The 25,251-nt window shown below is 38.7% G+C and overlaps 1 protein-coding gene across 1 annotated transcript in view; it reads right to left on the bottom strand.

Annotated features, from left to right (window-relative positions):
- Positions 1–18,497: 18,497 nt before the first annotated feature.
- NLRP14 (NLR family pyrin domain containing 14) overlaps positions 18,498–25,251 on the bottom strand; it is a 33,803-nt gene continuing 27,049 nt past the window's right edge. Inside the window, 4 exon segments of the mRNA XM_007472314.1 lie at positions 18,498–18,548; positions 20,831–20,867; positions 23,208–23,378; positions 25,200–25,251. The exon segment at positions 25,200–25,251 is cut by the window's right edge and continues 10 nt beyond it. Of these exon segments, the coding sequence (XP_007472376.1) occupies positions 18,498–18,548; positions 20,831–20,867; positions 23,208–23,378; positions 25,200–25,251 (311 nt within the window).

The following is a 25,251-nucleotide window of genomic DNA, read 5'->3' as shown; positions in this document are numbered from 1 at the left end:
ATAAAAAAAAAAAAAAAAAAAAAAGAAAGAAAGAAAGAAAGAAAGAAAAAACCAGAAAATAACATGTTGGGGAGGATGTGCAGAAACTGGAACACTTGTGCACCTACTGGTAGGAATGTAAAATGGTGCAGCCACTAAGGGAAACAGGGTGGTGGTTTTTCAAAAAATTAAAAACAGAATTACCAGGTGATCCAGCAGTCTACTTCTAGGTATGCATAAAAAAGAATTGAAAGCAGGGTCTTAGATATTTTATACCCATGTTCATAGCCACATTATTCACAATAGCCAAGAGGTGGAAGCAACTCGTGTCCATTGCCAGATTAGTGGATAAACAAAACGTAGTATATATGTACAGTGTAATATTATTCAGGCTTAAAAGGGAAGGAAATGCCGACACCTGCTACAATATGGATGAACCTGGAAGACATTATGCTAATTATTTAAAATAAGCCATTCACAAAAAAGACAAATACCGTATGGTGATTTCACTTATCAAAGGTGTCCTAGAATAGTCAAGTTCATAGAAACAGAAAGTGGAGCAGCGGTTGACAGGGGCTGGAGGGAGGGAGAAATGAGGAGCTATTGTTTAATTGGTATAGAATTTCAGTTCTGCCAGAAGAAAAAGTTCTAGGGATTTGTTGCACAACAATGTGAATATACTTAACACTACTGAACTGCACATTTAAGAATAGTTAAGATGGTAAACTTTACGTTATGTGTATTTAAACACAACTAAAAAATTTGTAAATAAAAAATAAATAATAATCTTAAAACCTGAAGTATCAGTGACGTCTTGGGTGAGGTCAGAAAAACATGTTAATGGGGAGGGCAGTGACCAGTAGAGTTCCATGATAAAATGGAAATGGTTTGTATAGGAATATGTTATCAGAGGAATGCAGAGTTACTCAGTGGATTCACAAGCAGGTGTACTCCTTTCTCCAAGGACTGACTATGGAAACACATGAGGGAACTGCCAGAGTCTATTCTATGGATAGTGCCCTGTAAACAGCTTTTCAGCTGACCAAAAAGGACTTGCTTCATTTATGGATGGCAGTTCCAAGGTGAACGGACCGCATCCTGTTGGGAAGGTTACCATATTGTTCGAAGAAGGTAAAAACCAATTAGTTCAGCGAGACTTTTTGGTCCTCCTTTTGAGTAGGAATCCAATGTAATAATGAAAAACAAAACCCAGTCAGTTCAGTGAGCTGAATTATATTGTTTTCCTAGCAATGATGGAAGAAATGAACGATGATAAAAAGCCCCTATGTTTGAGCTTTTACTGACTCATTGGTGGTGTCCAATGGCCTGGCCTTAAGGGAATGGAAAACTGGCCTAATAAAGGGATGCCCCTATGAGGCATGGCCATATTGAAATCACTATGAGAATTTGAGGGATGCATTACAGTAGGACATGGTGATGCCCGTAGGAAGAAGTGACTAGCAGGTTCACAAGGTGGTTGGAACTGACTAATGGATATCCTGGTGTGCTTGGTTGAGGAGGCCACCTGGATGCATAAAATGAGTGGCATTGAGGGACTACAGCAATACAGAGATGGACTCAGTCTAGACATACTCCTCTTGCACCTCTGAAGCATAAACTGCCACTAAGAACTGTTTTGCTTGCCAAAAGAAGAAGAAAAAAAGAAAAAAGACAGAGCCTGCAGATGGGATGTTTCAGATACCTTGGAGGGGGAAAGACCGTGAACATAGCAAGTGGCAAGTGAGTCAGATGCTGATATCTAATGGGTCTTGACAAGAATAGATCCTGACTCTGGTGTAGACTTTGCTTACTCAGAGATAGATGCAAATGCTCAGAGTACTATAAAAGAACAGTACAGAAAATATTATACCAATGTGGATCACCAAGTGACATTTCTTCAGACCAAGGTACATACTTTACACCCCATAGTGTAAAGAGATGGACAGAGAGATATCCTGCTCAGAGTAATAGTTTGATAGACGGTTGGAATTGGGAATTAAAGCATCAGTTGTCTAAAAGGCAGGTAGATACAGGCATGAGGGGCTCTCTTACCTTCATGAGTGTGTGCTCACACTCAACATGAGCGGGGCTAAGGGAGTGTCCTCACTAACTAGAGTCCTCTTTTTTTTTTCTCCCTTATGGATACGGGGTGGAGGAGGATACTAGTATGACTGTGCAATCCTTCCCGCATGGAAGATGACTGATGACCATAACTTTTTCTTTCCTTCCCACCTCACCTCACCTTTCTTTTCCTTTTGTAATGGTCACAGAATCAGGGCTGCCACTACAAGTCCCAGAAGGAGGGGTGATACCCAAGCAAGAAACTATAAATTTTTATGTCAGAATTCCTAAGGACCTGATGGAGTGGATTGTCCCTTTACCCTTTTTGGCAAAACTGGGATTAACAGTGAATGCAGCTATACTGTCTAATGGTAAAAACGGCCATGGGTTCTGTGTCTACATAACCCTACTCTAAATGAATGGGAGGTACTTTATACAGGAGTACTGCTGTCTGCAACCTAGAGCAGCATAGCGGGTGCCACTCTCCCTTCCAAAAGTGGAAAAGTTTGGGTATAAATGGAGAGAGGGAGGGTAAAGGAATGAATAAATGGGTTACATGAAGAGGGACACCCAAAATTACATTAACACTCTGAAAGCGGCTCAAAGCAAGAGATGATATTATCTCTTAGCTCGATGAGACCACATGCCTGAAAGAATGGAGCTACACAGTGCAGAGGCCACTCCTGCTTTCGGAACCTGCCAAGATCAAATGGAAGCCTGCAAACCTGGGTGGCCTCATCCTGGGAGATCTTTCATACAATATGAAGGTGGACTGGACTGAATGGGACTCTGGGAATAGGCCAGTCTCTTTTGACTTTCATTTTCCAAGTTATATCTACCATAATGCAATATGGTCTTACACTTACATTGTTGTTAAAATGATAATACTGATATTGATAGTCAAATGTACTTGGAAATTGAGTTAAAAGCCTCCTATTTCTTTTTTATTTTTTATTAAAAAAATTTTGTTTTGCAGTACCCAGGCCTCTCACTGTTGTGGCCTCTCCCGTTGCGGAGCACAGGCTCCAGACGCACAGGCTCAGCGGCCATGGCTCACAGGCCCAGCCACTCCGCAGCATGTGGGATCTTCCCGGACCAGGGCACGAACCCATGTCCCCTGCATCAGCAGGCAGACTCTCAACCACTGCGCCACCAGGGAAGCCCCAAAAGCCTCCTATTTCTATTCTACACTGACTCCTCCAAATGTTGCTGTATCTGTTAAGGTCAGACAGATATGATCTTTTTGCTATAAGGGATCCATTGTCAAAGACCAGGGGGTAGCCTATGGCACAACAAAAAACATTTATTTTGTCTTTGTCTAAAACCCTTGCAATTTCCTGAGTGATAGGAGTGTCTTTTACTGTCCATAATGAGACCCTTTCCACCACACCTGAGGAAACTCCTAACGGGGCACCTAGAGAGCTTCAGGCTGGGGACTGGTCACCAGAGGAACCAGCCATGAGATTAGAGGGTTAGAACCTGATCTCTGGGAAGGGGGCTGAAGATTGAATTCAATCACTAATGGCCAATGATTTAATCAATCCTGCCTATGAAATGAAACCCCATGTAAAAACCCTAAACAACAGAGTTCAAGGAACGTCTGGGTTGGTGAACACAGGATGTGCTGGGAGGATCATGCACTTGGAAGGGGAACGGAAGCTCTGTGAATCTACTCTGCCCCACTCGCAACTTGCTCTTCATCTGGCTGTTCATTTGTATTCTTTATGATAAACTATAATCATAAGTATAGCACTTTCCTTAGTTCTGTGAGTCATACTAGAGAATTATAGAACCTGAGGGGGATTGTGGGAATTCCCAAATTGGTAGTTGGCCTGGAATCTATTGTGGTAATCAGGGAGAGATGGTATGTCATTTCCCAACAACAGTCCTCAATTCTCTGACACCAACTGGGTGTCCCGTAATTCAACTCATTTCTGACACTATGTACCTAGAGTTAGCACAGACTGTGCAGCTTAAGGCCTCAGTTCCAACAAAACTGCTCTCACTTCAGATGCCAGCTGCAAATGGGGCCCCCAAATTTCTGCCTGGCCAACTACAGAGCAACTACAATGAAGAGGTTCTGACATACATGGTCTTTGTAAATTCTACACTCGTGGTCTGGGCCGCTCACTTTGAAATATTTTAAAGTAATAATTATAATATCTGAAATTATAAAAAGGCATGAAATAGATGAGTATTTTGTGTGTTTACCCACTGTTCCCCATGTACCCATGAAGAAGAATGTCTCATACTATTTTTCAATCCTTGTACAACTACTGGTAGCAAACTGTAGTAGATTTGAACGATGAATGAAGGTACAAATACCAGTGAACAAGGAAGGGTCCACCAAAGGAGCTAGAACCAGGTAGCGGGGTGGGGGCATTCCCTATGGAGTCTTTCACTGGCTACACTGGCACCAGTATCCTCCAAGAGAGTAACTGGGCCAGGGTACCCTAGATGGAGACTTAGGGGGCAGAGGAGCTCCAAGATGAAAAAATGTATTACCATCAGGGAATAGAGATGACATTTCAAGAAAAATAAAAAAGAATAACACTCCTCACTCTAAAAATTAAAAACAAACAAACAAAATCTCTGCAAAGGGCTATGCCCTGACAAGGATGAGCTGCAGAACACGAGGAATCATCTTGAAGGTCCCTATCTCCTCAGGGTAGAAATCCCTAAATCAACTGAATGAGATCCCCATCCTTCCTACTAGGAAGGTCAGGGGAATTTCTCTGGAAGCAGCACCAGCGCCTGTAGCCTGGGCCCCTGAATCTGTCCCCAGTATCTTCAGGGACTGAGTTCTTATCCAACCATTCAGACACACAGAGTGATCTCACGACTCTATACCATGCCACAAACTCCTTGACAGTGAGGAGGGAGCTTCCCAGTTAGTCTGAAGCTTGGGCACCCTCTCTTTTTCTTCTTAATTTTTAAAATTGTGGTAAAATACACTTAACATAGAATTTACCACCTTAAGCATTTTTAGATACACAGTTCAATAGATGTGATGTTGTGATTTGTAATAAATATATGTTTTTGTCTTGGTCCATGGTTCCTGGCTCACAGCTCCTAAAACCCTTGGAATTTCCTAAGCAATGAGAGCAATGGGAAATATTTAATATTTGGTTTTTGTCATGGGTTTCTGAAATAGCTCCAGAGCCATAAAGGTGAAAGGAATGTCTTGTTATTCATAACAAGCCCCCTTCTACCACACTTGGGTTTATGTTAATGAGACAACAGTGAACCAGAGAACCGTGGTTTCCACCCTTATTGAACTTAGGTTGTGGTGAGGAAGACAGACAGAAAGAAATAAAATAAGGAAATCTTTGTGTTAGTGCTAGGAAAGGAAGAAACACCGATGCACTGTTAGGAAACGGGGAGAGGGTGGTACTTACGATAGAGCGCTCAACCTCCCGGAGGAGATAATATTTAAAGGATGGTCCACAGCCAGATCTATGAAGAGTGGAAGAGCAGAGTAGGCAGAGAGGATCAACTGCACAAAGGACCAGTGGTGAAACACTTGGAGCATACAAGGAATTGGGAAGAAATTACATTGTTTAGTGAGAGGGGAGAGTGACATATTGGAAAGCTGAACCAAATTATGCAGCCTTTTGAATACGAAGAATCTGGTCCAGCTCTAGTAACATTCACTCACTCTCTCATTCAAAGAATATTTCTTGAACATCTGATATTAAGGCAGGCATTGTACTAGGTGAAAGAGATTCTGAGGTGATGACAAACAGTAAAGGGGGCTGTTGAATTAAAAAATTAATTACATCTGAAAGACAAAAGTACTAACAATAGCCTTTCTTCCCTCTGTTGCTATAAAGGAACCTGTTCATTTTCACCCTTTCCTCTGCTCTTAAAGAAGGATATTTATTTTCTGGTAGAGGTTCTGTGATGATCTACAAAATAAAGAAATGAAGACTAAGGAAGGAAAAGAAAAGTATTAGAAGGAACAATATATGCATAAGAAAACACACAAAATGATAAACTGAAAGTTTAGGGTGTTATTCTGTTTGAAAGTAATGTTGTCAAAGGTTTACATTGTGTTTAGGGGACAAAAGATGAGGCTGAATGTAATCACTAGGGGTGGAAGGAGGGGGAAAAGAGACTTCAGTATGGTTTTTGTTTTGTTTTTAAAGAAAACTACATTGAAAGTAGTGTAGACAATATAGAGTAGAATGCAGTATGAGAAACCAGGAGACCAGACAGGAAATAATGACCTTAAAGAAACCGTAGCAGGGGACTAGAAAGAGAAATCTTTTCAACCTAGTTATCCATTATAATTTTCTCTTTCACTCTTAAATGTGCTTATGATACAAGGTATGATACATGTTTTTTTTCCTACACCATGAAGCAATTAACTCCATTCGCCTCAGACAATGACCTGGTGTCGCACAAATTTAACTCAGTTCTGACACTATCTACCTGGAGATAGCATCAGATCCAGTAGGTTAAAGGCTCAGTCCCACAAGACTGCCCCCACATCAGATGCCAGTCATAAGTCCAAGTTGCTACCTGTGTGTTTGACCAACTGGCTATAGACCCGAGGACCTCAGACCCCTTCCTGAGGTTCAGTTAATTTTCTACAGTGGCTCACGGAACTCAGGAAAGTAATTTACTTACTAGATTACTGGTTTATTACAAATGACAGTAAAGAATACGAATGAAGAGCCAGATGAAGAGATACATAGGGCTAGGTCCTGCACAGCAAGATCTTCTGTCCCCAAGGAGTTTGAGGCCTGGCAGGTGGATGCGTTCTGGTTACCATCCTGGAAGTTCTCCAGATCCCTCCCTTTTGGGTTTTTATGGAGGCTCCGTTATATAGGCATGACTGATTAAATCACTGGCCATTGGTGATTGAGTCAACCTCTACACCTACCCCCTCATCCCTGATTACAGGAGGTGTGACTGAAGGTTCCAACCCTTTAATTGGTTGGTTCCCCTGGCAACCAGCTCCACCATCCATAAGGGGTTTCCCACTGTCACCTCAGAAACAACTTAGGTGTGGCTGAAAGGGCTTGTTATGGATTACCCTTTTCACCTGTATGGCTCTGAAGCTATTTCAGAAACTGAGGACAAAAGATGAAATATTAGAACAAAAGATGCTCCCATTGTTCTTATTAATGAGGAAATTCTAAGGGTTTTGGGCGCCGTGAGCCAGGAACTGTGGAAAAAGACTAAAATTTATTTTATTATAAATCACAGTATCACAGTAGGATATAGATGGTTGTCCTTCAGACCTTCTCCCTCCTCCTTCAACCCAAAGTCCATTTTCTCCCCAGCTAAGAATAAAGAATGTTAGTGAGACATAAATATTTTTTTAGCCTCCATTTTATAGATAACTCGAGGTGTGAGAAGACTAAACATCCGCCAACATCACAGAACTTGTAACTGATAGTGACAGGACTCAATCCCAAATCCTTTGATTTCAGATTCACTTGAGGTGTGGAACACAACTTGATGCCAGGAGCAACCCTCACTTGAGCATTGTTAAGAAAAATCATCCAAAACTTAAAAATAGGCAAAAGGTATTACTGGTATTACTGAGTGTCCTTTCATTGTAGTTCTAGGCATTGTCTAGCAGGCCGGGGATTATCTGATTTTCTAGGGGTGTGTATCTTTATGTCAGATTAGTTAAACAAGGAGGCCAATAGACTGAGGTGGTTCTAATACCTTAGCGGCCTACTAAACAAACCAAAACAGAAACCTATACATGCCTCGAGGTTAAGAAATCGAAACCTAGGACAACCAATCACAGCCAACTAGGTTTTTCCGGATAAGGAAAATGCTTAAGCTTTAGCCAGTCAAATAATTTTCCAGTTTTGCATCTGCCTCTTCTCTATAAAAGCCTTTCCCTTAGCTCCTGTCCGGTGGAGTGCTCCTAAACATTTCTGGTTTGGCACTGCCCTATTTAGTTTTTTCTTTAAATAAACTCTTAAAATTTTTGATTTGCCTCTGCTTATGTTTTAACAGTTCTCTGACTCTCAATTCTATTGATCAAAAGATTCATAACTTTGTAAGGGTAAAGATTATCTTACAGAGACCTGACAGCAACGCAAATAATTCTTGTCCTCATCAGTGCAAATTTCCTCTGTGATGGAAAAGATAATCCCAAAGTTTATCATTTATTGCCTTGTAGGACATTAATCAGTTTTGTATTTACCTTACAATGTTATTCTAACTTTAAAAAAAAATGCCTTTCATTCTGCAAACAAATGCTGGAGAGAGTGTGGAGAAAAGGGAACCCTCCTACACTGTTGGTGGGAATGTAAATTGGTACAGTCACTATGGAGAACAGAATGTAGGTTCCTTAAAAAACTAAAAATAGATTTACTATATGATCCTGCAATCCCACTCCTGGGCATATATCCAGAGAAACCTATACTTCAAAAAGATACTTGCACTCCAATGTTCAGTGCAGCACTATTCACAATAGCCAAGACATGGAAGCAATCTAAATGTCCATCAACAGATGAATGGATAAAGAAGATGTGGTACATATATACGATGGAATATTAGTCATAAAAAAGAATGAAATAATGCCATTTGCAGCAATATAGATGGACCTAGAGATTATCATACTAAGTGAAGTAAGTCAGACAAATATCATATGATATCACTTATATGTGGAATCTAAAAAAAATTGATACAAATGAACTTATTTACAAAATAGAAACAGACTCACAGGCTTCGCAAACCAACTTATGGTTACCAAAGGGGAAAGGTGGAGGGGAGGGATAAAGTAGGAGGTTGGGATTAACATATATACACTACTGTACATAAAACAGATAATCAAAGAGGACCTACTGTAATAGCACAGGAAATTCTACTCAATACTCTGTAATAACCTATATGGGAAAAGGATCTGAAAAAGAATAGATATATGTATATTTATAACTGAATCACTTTGCTATACACCTGAAATTAACACAACATTGTAAATCAACTACACTCAAAAATAAAATAAACATTTTTTTAAATGCTGTTCATGATGGATATATAAACGCTTGTTCGTCAAATGCTTTGTAAACCTGCATCTCACTGGTTCCCTTACTAATGAATTGATAATATTATTTGACAAGAGTCCATTTTGCATTTGTATAACCAAAGGGCCATGATTGAGAAAGAGCCATGATTTGAAATCCTCAAAAATTACTTAACTGCATCACTGGATCCACAATGGACCAATTAGAGTCTTTGGAAGACATTTTAAACTAGAGCAGGGAAATGAAAGAGATCTTTTCCCCTTGGTTGCTAAGCTGAAAGCATGTGAGCTCAAAGCTGCCTGTGACATACTTCTACCACATTTACCCAATACCATAGCCTCAAAATATCTCAAAAAAGGAAAATTTTAAAGAACTATAAGAAAAAAAGAAAACTTTTCCATCATATTAAAAGATTTAAAGAAAATGTTCTCAAAAATTTATAGACTGAGCAACAAAAATTAGTACAAGATGATTTGAACTGCATAATTAAAAGGCTTGATTTAATGGATATATACACATGTGCACACACTCAGTCATGGGAAAATACATATTCTTTTCAAGCACACATAGAAAATTGATTATATATTAGGCCATGAATGATATCTTAACTAATTTCAAACAACATTTTCACATTATCTGAACTCTATTAGGTTAAAAACAATAACAAAAAGCTAACTTTAAAAATGCCTCTCGTGCAACTCAATATAAAGAAAACAAACAACCCAATCCAAAAATGGGCAGAAGACCTAAACAGACATTTCACCAAAGAAGATATACAGATTACCAACCAACACATGAAAGGATGCTCAACATCACTAATCATTAGAGAAATGCAAATCAAAACTACAATGAGGTATCACCTCACACAGGTCAGAATGGTCATCATCAAAAAATCTACAAACAAGAAATGCTGGAGAAGGTGTGGAGAAAAGGGAACCCTCTTGCACTGTTGTTGGGAATGTAAATTGATACAGCCACTATGAAGAACAATATGGAGGTTCCTTAAAAAACTAAAAATAGAACTAGCATTCAACCCAGAAATCCCACTACTGGGCATATACCCTGAGAAAACCATAATTCAAAAAGAGTCATGTACCACAATGTTCAGTGCAGCACTATTTACAACAGCCAAGACATGGAAGCAACCTAAGTGTCCATAAACAGATGAATGGATAAAGAAGATGTGTCACATATATACAATGGAATATTACTCAGCCGTAAAAAGAAACGAATTTGAGTTATTTGTAGTGAGGTGGATGGACCTAGAGTCTGTCATACAGAGTGAAGTAAGTCAGAAAGAGAAAGACAAATACCATATGCTAACACACATATATGGAATCTTAAAAAAAAAAAAAGTTCATGAAGAACCTAGGGGCAGGACAGGAATAAAGACACAGATGTAGAGAATGGACTTGAGGACACGGGGAGGGGGAAGGGTAAGCTGGGATGAACTGAGAGAGTGGCATGGACATATATGCACTACCAAATGTAAAATAGGTAGCTAGTGGGAAGCAGCTGCATAGCACAGGGGGATCAGCTCGGTGCTTTGTGACCACCTAGAGGGGTGGGATAGGGAGGGTGGGAGGGAGGGAGACGCAAGAGGGAGGAGATATGGGGAAATATGTATATGTATAGCTGATTCACTTTGTTATAAAGCAGAAACTAACACACCATTGTAAAGCAATTATACTCTAATAAAGATGTTAAAAAAAATGCCTAAGTTTGGAAACGTACAAGCACACTTCTATGTGACATGTGGGTCACAGAAAAAAAAATTCATGTAAATCAAAATATTTGGACATGAATGCTAATTAAAATATTCCATATACTGGATGGACTTGGAGGGTATTATGCTTAGTGAAAGAAGTCAGAGAGAGAAAGACAAATACTGTATGATATCACTTATACGTAAAATCTAAAAAATAAAACTAGTGAATATAACTAAAAAGAAAGAGATTCAAAGATACAGAGAACAAAGTAGTGGTTATCAGTGGGGAGAGAGAGAAGAAGGGAGGGGCAACATAGGGGCAGGGGATTAAGACATGCGAACTAATATGTATAAAATAAATAAGCTACAAGGATATATTGTACAACAATAGAGCCAATTATTTTATAACAACTATAAATGAAGTATAACCTTTAAAAACAGTGAATCACTATGTTGTACACTTGAAACTTACATAATGTTGTAAATCGACTGTATTTCAATAAACAAAAAAGACTCCATGGTCAAGCATGGGAATTCAGCTAAAATGTAAATAGAAGGGAATTTATAGTCTTAATGCTTGTAATGAAAGAAAAGGTTGGAAGTCAATAAGAATCTAACTTAAGAAGTTAGCAGGCTTCCCTGGTGGCACAGTGGTTGAGAGTCCGCCTGCTGATGCAGGGGACACGGGTTCGTGCCCGGGGCCTGGAAGATCCCACATGCCGCGGAGCGGCTGGGCCAGTGAGCCATGGCCGCTGAGCCTGCGCGTCAGAGCCTGTGCTCCGCAACGGGAGAGGCCACAACAGTGAGAGGCCCGCGTAACGCCAAAAAAAAAAAAAAAAAAAAAAAAGTTAGCATACTGACAAGAATTCAAAGATAACAGAAATGATAAAATAAGAATTTACAAAATAAATTTATAAAATGAAAACAGACAAAATGTAAAGAATCAACAAATCCAACATTTGTTTTGACCACCGTATTTGATTCTTTGACTGTCCTATTTGACTCCTTAACTACACTATTTATTGATAAAATTGCAAACCATCCCTAACACAGAGCTCTGTTTAGGATGAGGGGAGTGGTTTGCCTGATGCACAAATTTGAGGAGATGCCAAAAAAATTCAGTAATCAAGATAAATAATATTTTAGGGAATACTTTTAAAAATCAAAATTAGTGCAAAAATATCCATGATAACCAAATATTAAAAATTTAAATAAAGACGGTGTCTGACCCTGAACTTGCACAACCCTGAGAATAAGTGCCTCACTTGCCTCACCCTAATTCTGGTCATGGGTTACCTGATAGCAGTGGTACCAGGCATGTTTTCAAAATGTAAGTCGCATTGCTTCTAGTATATTGTTAGCTCAGGGTAAACAGTCCTTATGTTATGGAAGTACCTGACCAAAAAGACTAAATTTTATTAAATGCCTTTTCAACATATAATATATTAAGGTGGTTATTTGGTCTTTCTCCATCAGTCAACTAATACTTGTCCTCCCTTGTACTTCTTTTATAAATCATAAGAATCATGGTATATTTTAACTGTTAGAATTAATTTTCAAATATATTTGATCTTTGCATATATATTCATAAGTGACATTCAATTGTAAATTTATCTTTGTAAGTTCTATTATCGAAGTTTTTCTAACCTTATAAAATGAAATAGAAAAGTTATCTTCCTCTGTAATGCTCTGAAATTTAGTTTAAAAAGCAAAAGAATTTTCCTTTATCTGAAAATTTGTTAGAAATCCCCTTGATAAGAAGCATGTACTGGGAATTCCCTGGCAGTCCAGTGGTTAGGACTTGGCGCTTTCACTGCCATGGGCCGGAGTTCAATTGCTGGTTCTAGGAAGATCCCACATGCTGCAGAGCGGTTGGGCCCCTGAGCCATGGCCACTGAGCCTGCGTGTCCGGAGCCTGTGCTCCGCAACAGCAGAGGCCACAATAGTGAGAGGCCCGTGTACCGCAAAAAAAAAGAAAAAAAAATATATATACCAACATAAGTAGATTTTAGAAATATGGTATTAAAAGGCAAGATATACAATAACCAAGACATGGAAACAACCTAAATGTCCATCGACAGAGGAATGGATAAAGAAGATGTGGTACATATATACAATGGAATATTAGTCGGCCATAAAAAAGAATGAAATAATGCCATTTGCAGCAACATGGTTGGACCCAGAGATTATCATACTAAGTGAAGTAAGCCAGAAAGAGAAAGAAATACCATATGATACCACTTATATGTGGAATCTAAAATATGACACAAATGAACTTACCTACAAAAGAGAAACAGACTCACAGACATGGAGAACAGTCTTTGGTTGCCAAGGGGGAGGGAAGGTGGGGGACGGTTGGATTGGGAGTTTGAGACTAGCAGGTCCAAACTATTATATATAGAATGGATAAACAACAAGGTCCTAACTGTATAGCACAGGGAACTATATTCAATATACTGTGATAAACCACAATGAAAAATAATATGAAAAAGAAATGTTTTAAATATATTTTTTAAATGTCCTGTGTATTTTAAAGAAATTAAGGAAAAAAAAGGTAAGGTATATAAATGGCACCATGCCATTTATGCAAACATTTCATACCTCTAAAAATAACATTGCATCTTTTATAAGGTACATATAGTTCTATGGCATATTTCAAACACATTAGGTAAGTTGCCTATAGGTGAGAAGGGGACATGGTTAATGGATATAAATTACCCAACTAATCAACCAACCAATAGTTGACAGAAGGCCCTTGCATAAACCAAAGACAATATAATACCATGAACTGGATCCATGGAACAGAATAGAGAGCCCAGAAATAAACCCACACACCTAAAGTCAATTAATCTTCGACAAAGGGGGCAAGAATATAAAATGAGAAAAAAGATGATGGTCTTTTCAGCAAGTGGTGCTGGGAAAGTTGGACAGCTGTATGTAAATCAATGAAGTTAGAACATATCCTCACACCATGCACAAAGATAGACTCAAAATAGCTTAAAGACTTAAATATATAAAAGACAGCATAAAACTCCTAGAAGAGATCATAGGCAAAACATTCTCTGACATAAATCGTACCAATGTTTTCTTAGGTCCATCTCCCAAGGCAATAGAAATAAAAACAAAAATAAACAAATGGGACCTAATCAAACTTACAAGCTCTTGCACAGCAAAGGACACCATAAAAAAATGAAAAGACAACCTATGGAATGCGAGAAAATATTTGCAAACGATGTGACCAGCAAGGGCTTAATTTCAAAAATATACAAACAGCTCATACAACTCAACAACAAAAAAATAAACAACCCAATCGAAAAATGGGCAGAAGACCTGAATAGACATCTGTCCAAAGAAGACATACAGATGGCCAATAGGCACATGAAAAGATGCTCATCATGGCTAATTATTAGAGAAATGCAAATCAAAACTACAGTGAGTTTCCACCTCACACTAGTCAGAATGGCCATCATTAGAAACTCTACAAATAACAAATGCTGAAGAGAGTGTGGAGAAAAGGGAAGCTTCCTACGCTGTTGGTTTGGGAGTGTAAATTGGTGAGCTACTATGGAAAACAGTAGAGAGGGTCCTCAGAAAACTAAAAATAGAATTACCATATGATCCAGCAATCCCACTCTTGGGCATATATCCAGAAAAAACTATAATTCAAAAAGATACATGTACCCCTATGCTCATAGTAGCACTATTTACAATAGCCAAGACATGGAAGCAACCGAAATGTCCATCGACAGATGAATGGATAAAGAAGATGTGGTATATATACACAATGGAATACTACTCAGCCATAAAAGAGAGTGAAATAATGCCATTTGAAGCAACACAGATGGACCTAGAGATTGTCATACTAAGTGAAGTAAGTCAGAAAGACAAGTACCATATGATATCACTTACATGCAGAATCTAAAATATGGCACAAATTAACCTATCTACAAAATAGAAACAGACTCACAGACATAGAGAACAGACTTGTGGTTGCCAAGGGGGAGGGAGGGTGGGAGAGGGATGGACTGGGAGTTTTGGGTTAGTAATATGCAAATTATTACATATAGAATGGATAAACAACAACGTCCTACTGTATAGCACAGGGAACTATATTCCATATCCTGGGATAAATCATAATGGAAAAGAACACAAAAAGGAATGCATATATGTGTATAACTGAGTCACTATGTTGTACTGCAGAAATTAATACAACACTGCAAATCAACTATATTTCAATAAAAAAATAAATTAAAAAAAATACATAATACCATGAACTGATGAAGTATGTTAAACTCAACCTTTCAGACCTGATGATCCTCCCTACCAAAAAATTTAATTTTCACCTTCTGTTTATCTAGCCATTCAACATTTGAGTGCCTATATAAGTGCCGAGTATATAAACATATTTTTCAGTTACTGCCCACATGGAATACACATTAATGTGGTGGAGCAACAATATCACTAATTATGACACAAGGTACATAAATATCACACAAAATAAACCTTAGGGTTAAAAGCATTATAAGACATAAAAGGTTATCAAGAATTCATCAGGAAACATAATCATTCTAAATTTTCAGTCTCTAATAAAAGTCTCAAAATATAGAAAATAAAAACTAACAGAACTACAAAGTGAAATACACAAATCTGTAATTATAACAGATATTTTAACACATTTTTCACAATAATCGAATTATCTGGGAAAAAAATCACTAAAAATACCAGATGATTTGAACAACAGAATTAACAATCTTAACTGATACAAAATACTGCAACCCACAACTCTTCATATTCTTTTAAAGCACACTTTGGGACACATATAAAAACTGGGCCATGAAACAAATGTCAACAAATTTTTAAAAATTGAAATCATGCATAGTATGTTCTCAAACTACAGTGCTAGAGATTAAATATAAAAAGATAATAAGAAACCCCTCATGTTTGTAAATTAAGGAGTACACTTTAGAATAATTCATGGGTTGAAGAAAAAATCATAAGGGAAGTTAACTATTTTAGACTCAAAATAAGAAAACACTACAGATAATATCAAAACTTGTCTGGTGAAGTTAATGCAGTGATTTGAAGGAAAATCATAACCTGAAGCCTGTTGGAAAGGAAGGAAATATGAAACATGACTAGCTATCTAAACACTAGAGATGATTTAGAAATTAAGCAGGTTAAAAATATAATAATACTAGACACTTGCCAGTAAGTTTTAAAATTCAGCTGAAATGGATAAAATCACAGGAATAATATCACTAACCAAAAATTACTCAGTAAGAGAAAACCTACATAAATATATAATTATTTAAAAATTGAGTGAGGAGTCAAAAAACTCTCCACAAAAAGGGAACTCCAGATCATATAGCTTCACCAGAAATTTCTACAAAGTTCAAGGAAGAAATAAATTCAGTCCTACACAACCATATGCTAAAACCACACCCGACTGGCTAAAATTTAAAAAATTGAGTCTGACAAAATTGACAAGAATAGAGTGCAACAGGAACTCTCACACACTGCCAGTGGTAGAATAAATTGGTACAATCCTTGGGGATTTTCCCCATGATATAACAATTCCACTCAATTATTTACCCTAGATAAATGTGTACACATCTCACAATTTATGTATTAAAATACTCAGAGCAGCACTAATCATTAAAGAAAAAAATGAAAACAACCCAAAAGTCCACCAACAATGGAATTGGTTCTTACATAGTAGAGAACTAATAAACAGAAACCTCAATTAAATAGAGTTGGGAGACCAGAAGAGGGAGCTCTCACACCCTGCAAAGATAGCAGAGCCCAACTGGAAGAAGGACTTTCCCGGCAAGGACTTAGCCAGTGAAAAGCCATGGACTCTTAGTTTACTGTAGCCCTTCCAGCTTCCTTTTCCTCTCTATAAACACATTCTCCTTTCCTTGCCATGCAGAGACTTGCACATGACTCATCATGGTTACAGCCCCCAAATTACAATTCTCTGCTGATCCCGAATAAGCCTATTTTTGCCAGAGAAATATCTGGCAGTCTATTTGTTTTAGGATAGCAATAGTTTATCATATGGTCATTCACTGGAATCTTTTACAGCAATAAAAACGAATAAGAACAGCCACGTGAAACAACCAGATGACTCCTACAATCATAACACTAAGCAAAAAGAAAATCATAACACAAAAGAATACATAAAGTATGATTCCCTGTATATAAAGTTCAAAATCAAGCAAACTTCAAGTATATTATGATTACATATATTATGGTTCACTGTAAAGGAAGACACATAAATTACTGCTATAAAAGTCAAGATGATGTTTACTGCTTGAAGAGGAGAGAGGCTGTGATTTGGGAGGGATGATTGAGGGGAATTTAGTTTACTGGGAAAATTCAATTTCCTAATCTGAGTGTGATTATATACACGTTTGCTTGTTTAAAATATTAGTTTTATTTATTTTTCTGTATTTTATATTTTATAAAGAAAGTGTTTAAAATATAATTTGGCAGAGCTTAAAAGTAACAGAAGAGAAAAGTAAAAATTATAGAATGAAGGTCACATTAAAAGCAGCAAAAAGAAGTCACAACTGCTAAAAATACACTTAGGAATATGTAGGATGAGTTAGAAAAATCCAGCAAAAGAAGAACGAGTTTTAAAAGATTAAAGAAAATTATGGATAAGGAACACAGACAGAAGAGATCCATGTTGAAAAAAACAAGACAAATAGATAAGCAGAATCTAAAGATAGGAAACCCTACAGAAAAAAGAGCACAATCTTCAGACTTAAATGGCATATGAGAAAAAATATTGATAAAGAAAATTCAACGCAAGACAAATTATTGGGCCAAAGAAGAAATTCTAAGGACATTACAGGCCAAAAAAAAAAAAACTTGCTTTTTAACTAGTAAGGATATTGAAGGGGAAGAATCAGCTGGTTTCAGGCTTTTCTACAACTAGAGTCAATGCTAGCAGGGAATAGATTCTGTAGAACTCTGAGAGGATATAACCAGAATATGATGAACACAACCAAGCTGCGATTCAAGTTCATAGAAAACTAAGACAGTTTCAGATATGCAAAAAATCTCTGGACCGGCCCCTCAAAATTAAATCAAAAAGATTACTGACTGTACCTCCCTCACCAACTCCTGGTCTACATTCCTTAGTGGGGCAGTTTGGTCACTAAATGTGGCTATCCCCTGAAATGGCTCATCTCTTTTTGGCCACCTCCTGGGTAATGATTAGGATGAAAGGGATAGAAGGTTCTATGAAAAACTATTTTGAAATTTCAGGATTGTATCCTGACCATTCCTCGGCATGATGCTTTTCTTTCCCTAACAGCAACTCCAGGCCACCCTGATTGGTACACCCTCCAGGTGGCAGGCCAGCCAAAAAGGGCCTTTGGGATTCAAACTTCATTCAGATCAGATACCTGGATTCTCTTGTGTTTTTTTGTTTGTTTGTTTTTGTTTTTTTTTGCTGTACGCGGGACTCTCACCGTTGTGGCCTTTCCCATTGCGGAGCAGAGGCTCCGGATGCGCAGGCTCAGCAGCCATGGCTCACGGGCCCAGCCGCTCCGCGGCATGTGGGATCTTCCCGGACTAGGGCGCGAACCCGTGTCCCCTGCATCAGCAGGCGGACTCTCAACCACTGCGCCACCAGGGAAGCCCGATAAATGCATCATCTTGTGAGCAGCTTGCCGGATCTTAGTTCCCTGACCAGGGTTGGACCAGCAATTGAACTCCGGATTCTCTTTTGGATTGACAAGGCCCTAGGTCATGATGATAATGATCATCTGGTTGAGTACAACGCTGGACAACTCCTCCTACAAGCCAAGATGTGGAATATAATGGGTTTCTATAAATGTTGTAAAATTGCTTTTGTCCCTTTCCCACCTGAGTCCTCTGGACTGAAGGCCTGGGTGCCAGTGGCAGATGATTAGAGAAAAAGTGAAGTTATAGACACTGGGGTGGGACACACTGACTTCATGTCTGGTGGGGAAGACTAGTAACACTAATACCTGGGGAAGGAACACCTTAGAACCTGGGAGGTTCAGGGAGTGGGGAGAACAGCTAAGACTCTCTTTTTCACCCTAGAGCCAACACTACTGCCTGGCAAAATAATTATGTGGTCTGCTTGAGTCAAGCAGCAGCTGCGGCTGGCAACCTGACCCACTGCCCAGTTGTCATGCTGTCCACATGCTATGAGAATGGAAAATCTCACACAGACGTGGCAGGCCCTGAGCTATTCTGTTGTGCTTGAGGCCATCAATGGCAGACCCCAAATGTGGACCCCTCTCATGTGTATAGACACAGTATGACTTTGCTTCAGTCTGACTGATACAAATTCATAAAACTCTCTTGATGCTGGGAACAGCTGTGAGTTATGTCACATATGGCAAACAAAGCAGTTGTAACTACACAGTGGCACTGCCCACCTGATAGAACCAAATCAAGGTAATGGTGACCCAAATCAAATATAACAACAAACCTCACACTGGAGCGACCTGTGCACCTTCAGGTTATGTGTTTGCATGTGGGGAAGTGTAGACTACTGAATGGCTCTTTAACGGGGAAGGGGTTGTTTTTGGCCCATCTTTGGCCTCCTTTATTTACTGCCAATGACACCAAGAGCAGCAGGTCCTTCTAAATTCCCTTTCATGAGTTGTAATGGAAAACCAGACCCATTGTTCCTCCTGGTGTTACTCAGCTGCTGAGCCCAGACCCTGGGGCATGGTTTAAATCAATACTGCAATTTGGCCTCATCCTGTGCTTGGAGTCCTGTTGATAGTGGCCTTAATTAAATGGCACATGAGACAAACTGAACAAATTTAGTCCCAGCTTCTGTTGGTCAGACTAATCAGAGTGGCCAGTGGAGTGGCTTAGCCACGTGAAAATTCACCAGAAGCGAAGACTGTATTGTGTCAGAAAAGTGTTGGATATTTGGGGGAGACATTCTTCCATGGGTATTTCACTCTCCCACATGTTGTACTGACAAAAATGCAAGGCCCTGACAATACTTTCCCTGGCTGTTTCCTAGGATGTGTGTGCAGTGAGCAACCTTGAGGAATGAAGAAATGTCTCCCTCCAGGACAAAGGGCAGGCTTGCTCTCTGCTTGCTATAAAATGGTGAGTTCCCCAAACTCAGTGTTCCTCTCCTGGAATGCAACCCACTGCATGTGGAGGCATCCATCCAAGTCTTCCACATCGACCCTGTGGGACCTGGGGCACTCAGGAAACTGACACAAACATGCCCACTGCTTATGGGGCTATACTCTGAGTAATGAAGTCCTCTGTCTCTGATAGGATTCTGCATCTCCTGCCAGCATCCATTCAACAGTAATAGGCTAACTTATTAGGTTACAAGCAGAATAAAATTAAAATTCAGACCCCAAAGTTACATCATAATTGTGAAAAATACATATATAAATTGACAATGGAAACATAGAAAAGCAGCACTTTCTTGGGAGAGCCAGGAAGACGTATCATAGTGTCTAGGCTTCCCACATGTAGAGCAAAATTCTTGACCCAGAGGTCAATAATTCATGCTGTATAAGTAAAAATGTACTAGCCAATATCAATCAGTTCAAGATTTAAAAAGAAAATAAAAATCTAAACAATACATTATTGAACATAAAAAGTACTCAGAACATAGGACGAGATTTTATTAGATTGCAAGCTCCTTGAGACCACAGACAGCATTTTTCCAGATAGAAAATGATCAGTAAAACCTTTGATTTAATAAGAAAAATTAATTCAAGGACAGATGGAATATCTAAGAATGACAGAACACGGAAGACCTAAATTAAGTGCTATTTACTTAATACATACCCTGTCCAAAGTACTAAGGGGGACACAAAGAAATGTGAAATATGGCTTCTATACTAATAACATGTAATATACTGATCCGTATAGATGAAATTCAGATTCTCATTTCTGAGAATAACTTACCTTCTAGCCCCATTTATTTTTCATTGTCTCTCCATATACTAAATTTCTTCTAGCTGGATAAGCCACCGAATAGGTATCATTTTCCTAATGGAAAACTGAACTCACCCAAGCCTCTGAATATTGTAGTTTGGATGTCTCAAAGCCTCAAACAGACCAGACAACATGCACTAATGAGAACACAGCCCATCAATCTGTGAGAAACAAACAAGAGAAGTGAGATCTTCAGCTGTGAGGCTCTATTAGTTTATTCCTAGGAGAGATGCCCAGGTATTTGAGCCCTTTTTTCTGAGCCTTTTCTATCTATAACCTAGGGTGCAGAGAGGAAGGTCTAACACTACTAGTAAAAACAGATGCGATTTCTTAATGAGCAGGAAAAAAAGCCAGCAGGTAAAACTGCCTTCTCTCACAAATAGGTTCTTTTCTACTAAGCTTCCCAAATCAAGGGTATAAACACTTATTTCTACCAATACCAAAAAAAAAAAAAATGGATATAACTTTCCCAAGGAACTCACAGATCTCTATGCCTTCAGTTGCTAATATATTTTTGAAATGAAAATGCTGTCCAGGAATCTAAAAGTCATATTTCTGAAGAAGAAAGAAGCTACATACAAAAAGGTATTTCCTTCAAGTCCTTCGTAGGGCATTCAAGAGCATTCGCAATCTGGCCTTGTGTTCTCTTTCCATACCTTGTTCCCACCCTACTTTCCAACCATACACTTCAATTTTCCCCCCAAATATATCACATCTATCTGCATTCCCCCTTCCTTCTCTCTTCTTTCCTTCTGCTTAGAATATCTGCACGTAACGAAATCCTCTTTATCTTTCAAGACTAAAGTAACTCAGTTTCTTCTGTCCCATTCCTTGCTCCTTGGGACTTTTGCCATATCCTTTTAACAACATATGGAATCTATACATAGTTGGCTTTATATTTATTTCCCTGCCATCTGCACTTTGTGAGTTACCTGAGGACAAGAGCATAACCTCAGAGATAACCTTTAGCCCCCTCAGCATCTAGCTCATATTTGTTGTAAATATTGGTTGCGAGAAGTGGCATCCTGAGAGGCTATGAAAGTAGCTAAGGAAGCACAAATTTGTCTATGTGTCTACAGCAATGCTAAGGAGAAAAAGCAGGCTAAGCAAACATCTTGTGTGCATAGGTCACTTAGAAATTATATCTCTGTAGCTGAAATGAAGGCACTGGATTTATTTTTTTAATCTATTTTTTTAAATACACAGCATGATCTTTTATTTATTTGTTTATTCGGCTGCTCCGGGTCTCAGCTGCGGCATGCGGAATCTTCCATCTTTACTGCAGCATGCAGGATCTTTAGTTGCAGCATGTGGGATCTTTAGCTGTGGCATGCAAACTCTTAGTTGCAGCATGCATGTGGGATCTAGTTCCCTGACCAGGGATCGAACCCAGGCCCCCTGCACTGGGAGCGTGGAGCCCTAGCCACTGGACTACCAGGGAAGTCCCAAGGCACTGGATTTAATGATAAACTCCATTAAGTAAAATGTCTTCTAGTTGAATAATAATCAAGGAAACCAGAGAATCACATTGTAACCCGTATCATATACATTTTCCCAGAGGAAGTACAGGTGCTTATTGGATCCAAGAGTTCAATCACCTTAGTGTTTACAGATGTGACAATTAGCTATTAAACTCATTTGGAAATTTGGTTATCATGAGTCAGTCCAGTCAGGCCAAACACTTCTGGGTATACCACTGATCATCAGTTTATTGTTCTAGAAAAACAATGTTGGGCTTAGACCCTTAGTGACTCACCCAGGCTACTAGTCCCATGGGAGGGCCTACTGGGAAAGTGAGATTTCTAAGTGACACTTCTATCTTGCTTCACTCGAGCCACAATATTTACCTAATGAAATATTAAACATCATGTAGCCATTAAAATAATCAGATAATTGTATGTAAGTATTTAAATGTGTTTCTGAAATACTATCATGTGAAAAGGAAACTTCAAAGTCATGTCTACACAGTAATCACAATTACATATACACATATCATGCACGTGTATGTCTACTCACTCCCAGAGCAAGGGAGAACATAATAGGAATAAAAATGGTTGCTGTTTAAGAATGACAGGATTGTTGGATATTTTTAAAAATTTCATTCCCAGTTTCTTTCAAAGTTGACCTAATTATAAACCTGAGTTTAAGAAAGAAAAACTGGTAGAGCACAATTTCAGCTTGGTGGATGTAAGGTAGAAGGCACACAGTAGACTCCCTGGAGCACAACCAAGGAAAAAATGAAATGGCTACCGTTCCGCCTGATGTCTCTGGTCCTCCCTACCTGAGAGAATGAGGGAAGTTGACTGTAATTACTGTAGTAATTGTTTTAGAAAAATCTGACAAATAGATTTCCCCAGCTTGTCTCAGGCAGAATGAGACAGAGGTAATCAGCTGTGTATTCTTTTCTCTGACAAATACTCCGCTCCCAGCCTTTCTTTCCGCATCTCCCCTGCCCTCACAGTACATAAAGCTACACAAAAGTAAGGTCACAGAACACCTACTCCAGGTCTTGGAGACTGCAGCTTGGATGCCGAAAGACATCACACAGAAGCTTTACTCCATCATCTTGTAGGCAGTTTGACCGCAGATCCAGATGCATCAGCCTCTTGCTGCGTAGGAGGGAGGTTGAGAGAGATTCACTGCTGAGTGAAGTGAAATGGCAATGCCTCAGCCTGTGGGAAGGACAGTGTAAGGAGAGATGGAATCACTGCTCTACTGCCTAGAGATTTATATCTTTGAAGAGATTTCATGTTACAATCCCATATTTACTTGACAGCACGCCATGTCAAATGAAATGCCCTCTTCCCCCACTGCCTCTTTGGCTGGCTCACTTGGGATCCTTAGGTTTGCGCCAAACTGGGCTACAGACTGGATTCTTGTTCTTCAGAATTTTTCTTACTATAAATAATATGTTGGGGCTTCCCTGGTGGCGCAGTGGTTGAGAATCTGCCTGCCAATGCAGACGACACAGGTTCGAGCCCTGGTCTGGGAAGATCCCACATGCCATGGAGCAACTGGGCCCGTGAGCCACAATTACTGAGCCTGCGCGTCTGGAGCCTGTGCTCCGCAACAACAGAGGCCGCGATAGTGAGAGGCCTGCGCACCGCAATGAAGAGTGACCCCCACTTGCCACAACTAGAGAAAGCCCATGCACAGAAATTAAGACCCAGCACAGCCATAAATAAATAAATAAATAAATACATTGTGTATAAAAAAAAAATAATAATAATATGTTAACTTCCTTACACTGTACATAAATATAGTATCCTACTGCAGAAATAGCTCTGTGGAGCACAGGAACAGGCAAATGGAGTAGAACGACAGTAATCATAATTAACTAAGGACTTTTCCTACATGATAAAAGTGGCATTTCCAATCAGAAGGGAAAACATACATTACGCCATAAATGATTTGGGGACAACAGATCTAATATACAGGGGAAAGTAAGTTTACGCCTTATAACAAAATAAATTTGGAATAAGTTAACATTTAAATGTTAAAAATTAAGTCATAAAGAATATGCAAAAGATGACATAAGTGGGTTTTTTTTAAAAAAAAGGTATTTCCAATTATGAAAAAACTCCTAGAAGTCATAATTTGACTATACAAAAGTTGTAAACATCTACATCCTAAAATGACCATAAAGAAAGTTAGAAATACAGCAACATGCTAGGTAAGTTATTTACAATATATAAAAAATAGTAGTAACAATGTATATGTGATATTAATACCATATATAACAGAAAATATCCAGGAGAAAACTGAGCCTTATGAAGAGGCAATTCCTTGAATACTACAGGCCAAAAACATTCGAAAAGATGTTCAACATCAAATCATTTTTAGAGTTATTTTCAACTATCTAATTAATATTGATAAAGAAGCTTATAGATACAAAGTTAAGATATTAAAAATTTAAGCCCCTAAACTGCTGAGGGAATGTACACAATCTATCTGGAGGCAGTTTAACCATATCTGACAAAATAAAAAATTCTGACTCATCAATTCCACGTCTAGGAAGTTACGTAACAGCAATGAACAGTATAATCACACCATGATCCAGCCATACCACGTAACGCATTCAATGGCTTTTGTTTAATGGTATTGATATATATTTACCTGTTTGGAGCCCAGAATATAGAGTTGGATGGGTGGACTTTAGTCCTCAATCCATCATTTTCTTGTAAGCATTATGAAAGCTGCATAATCTTTCTAAGCCTCACATTCCTTACCTGTTCAGTGAGGCACTTAGAACTCAGGTGGCCAATCTGACACCAATAGGTACTTCTGTTCAGGTTAAACAAATTTTGCACAGGGCCCAGCACAAAGTAAGGACAAAATAAATGGCAATTATTAATATCATCATCCTCATCATCTTATCATTAAAGATTCTAGGGAAAAAGCAAGGAACATAATATGTCCATAATATTTTCCCAGTTTAAATATATTTCAAAATGTGTATTATATTGGAAGGATGAAAACTAGCAGACACTCACACAAGGCTCTGTAGAGTACACTCTGGATGTTTCAAGGCATCACTCATAAGCT

The sequence above is a fragment of the Lipotes vexillifer genome, unplaced genomic scaffold (genome assembly GCF_000442215.2).
Source record: "Lipotes vexillifer unplaced genomic scaffold, Lipotes_vexillifer_v1.1 scaffold61, whole genome shotgun sequence".
Lineage (NCBI taxonomy): Eukaryota > Metazoa > Chordata > Mammalia > Artiodactyla > Lipotidae > Lipotes > Lipotes vexillifer.
This window is presented reverse-complemented; position numbering and strand designations above follow the sequence as displayed.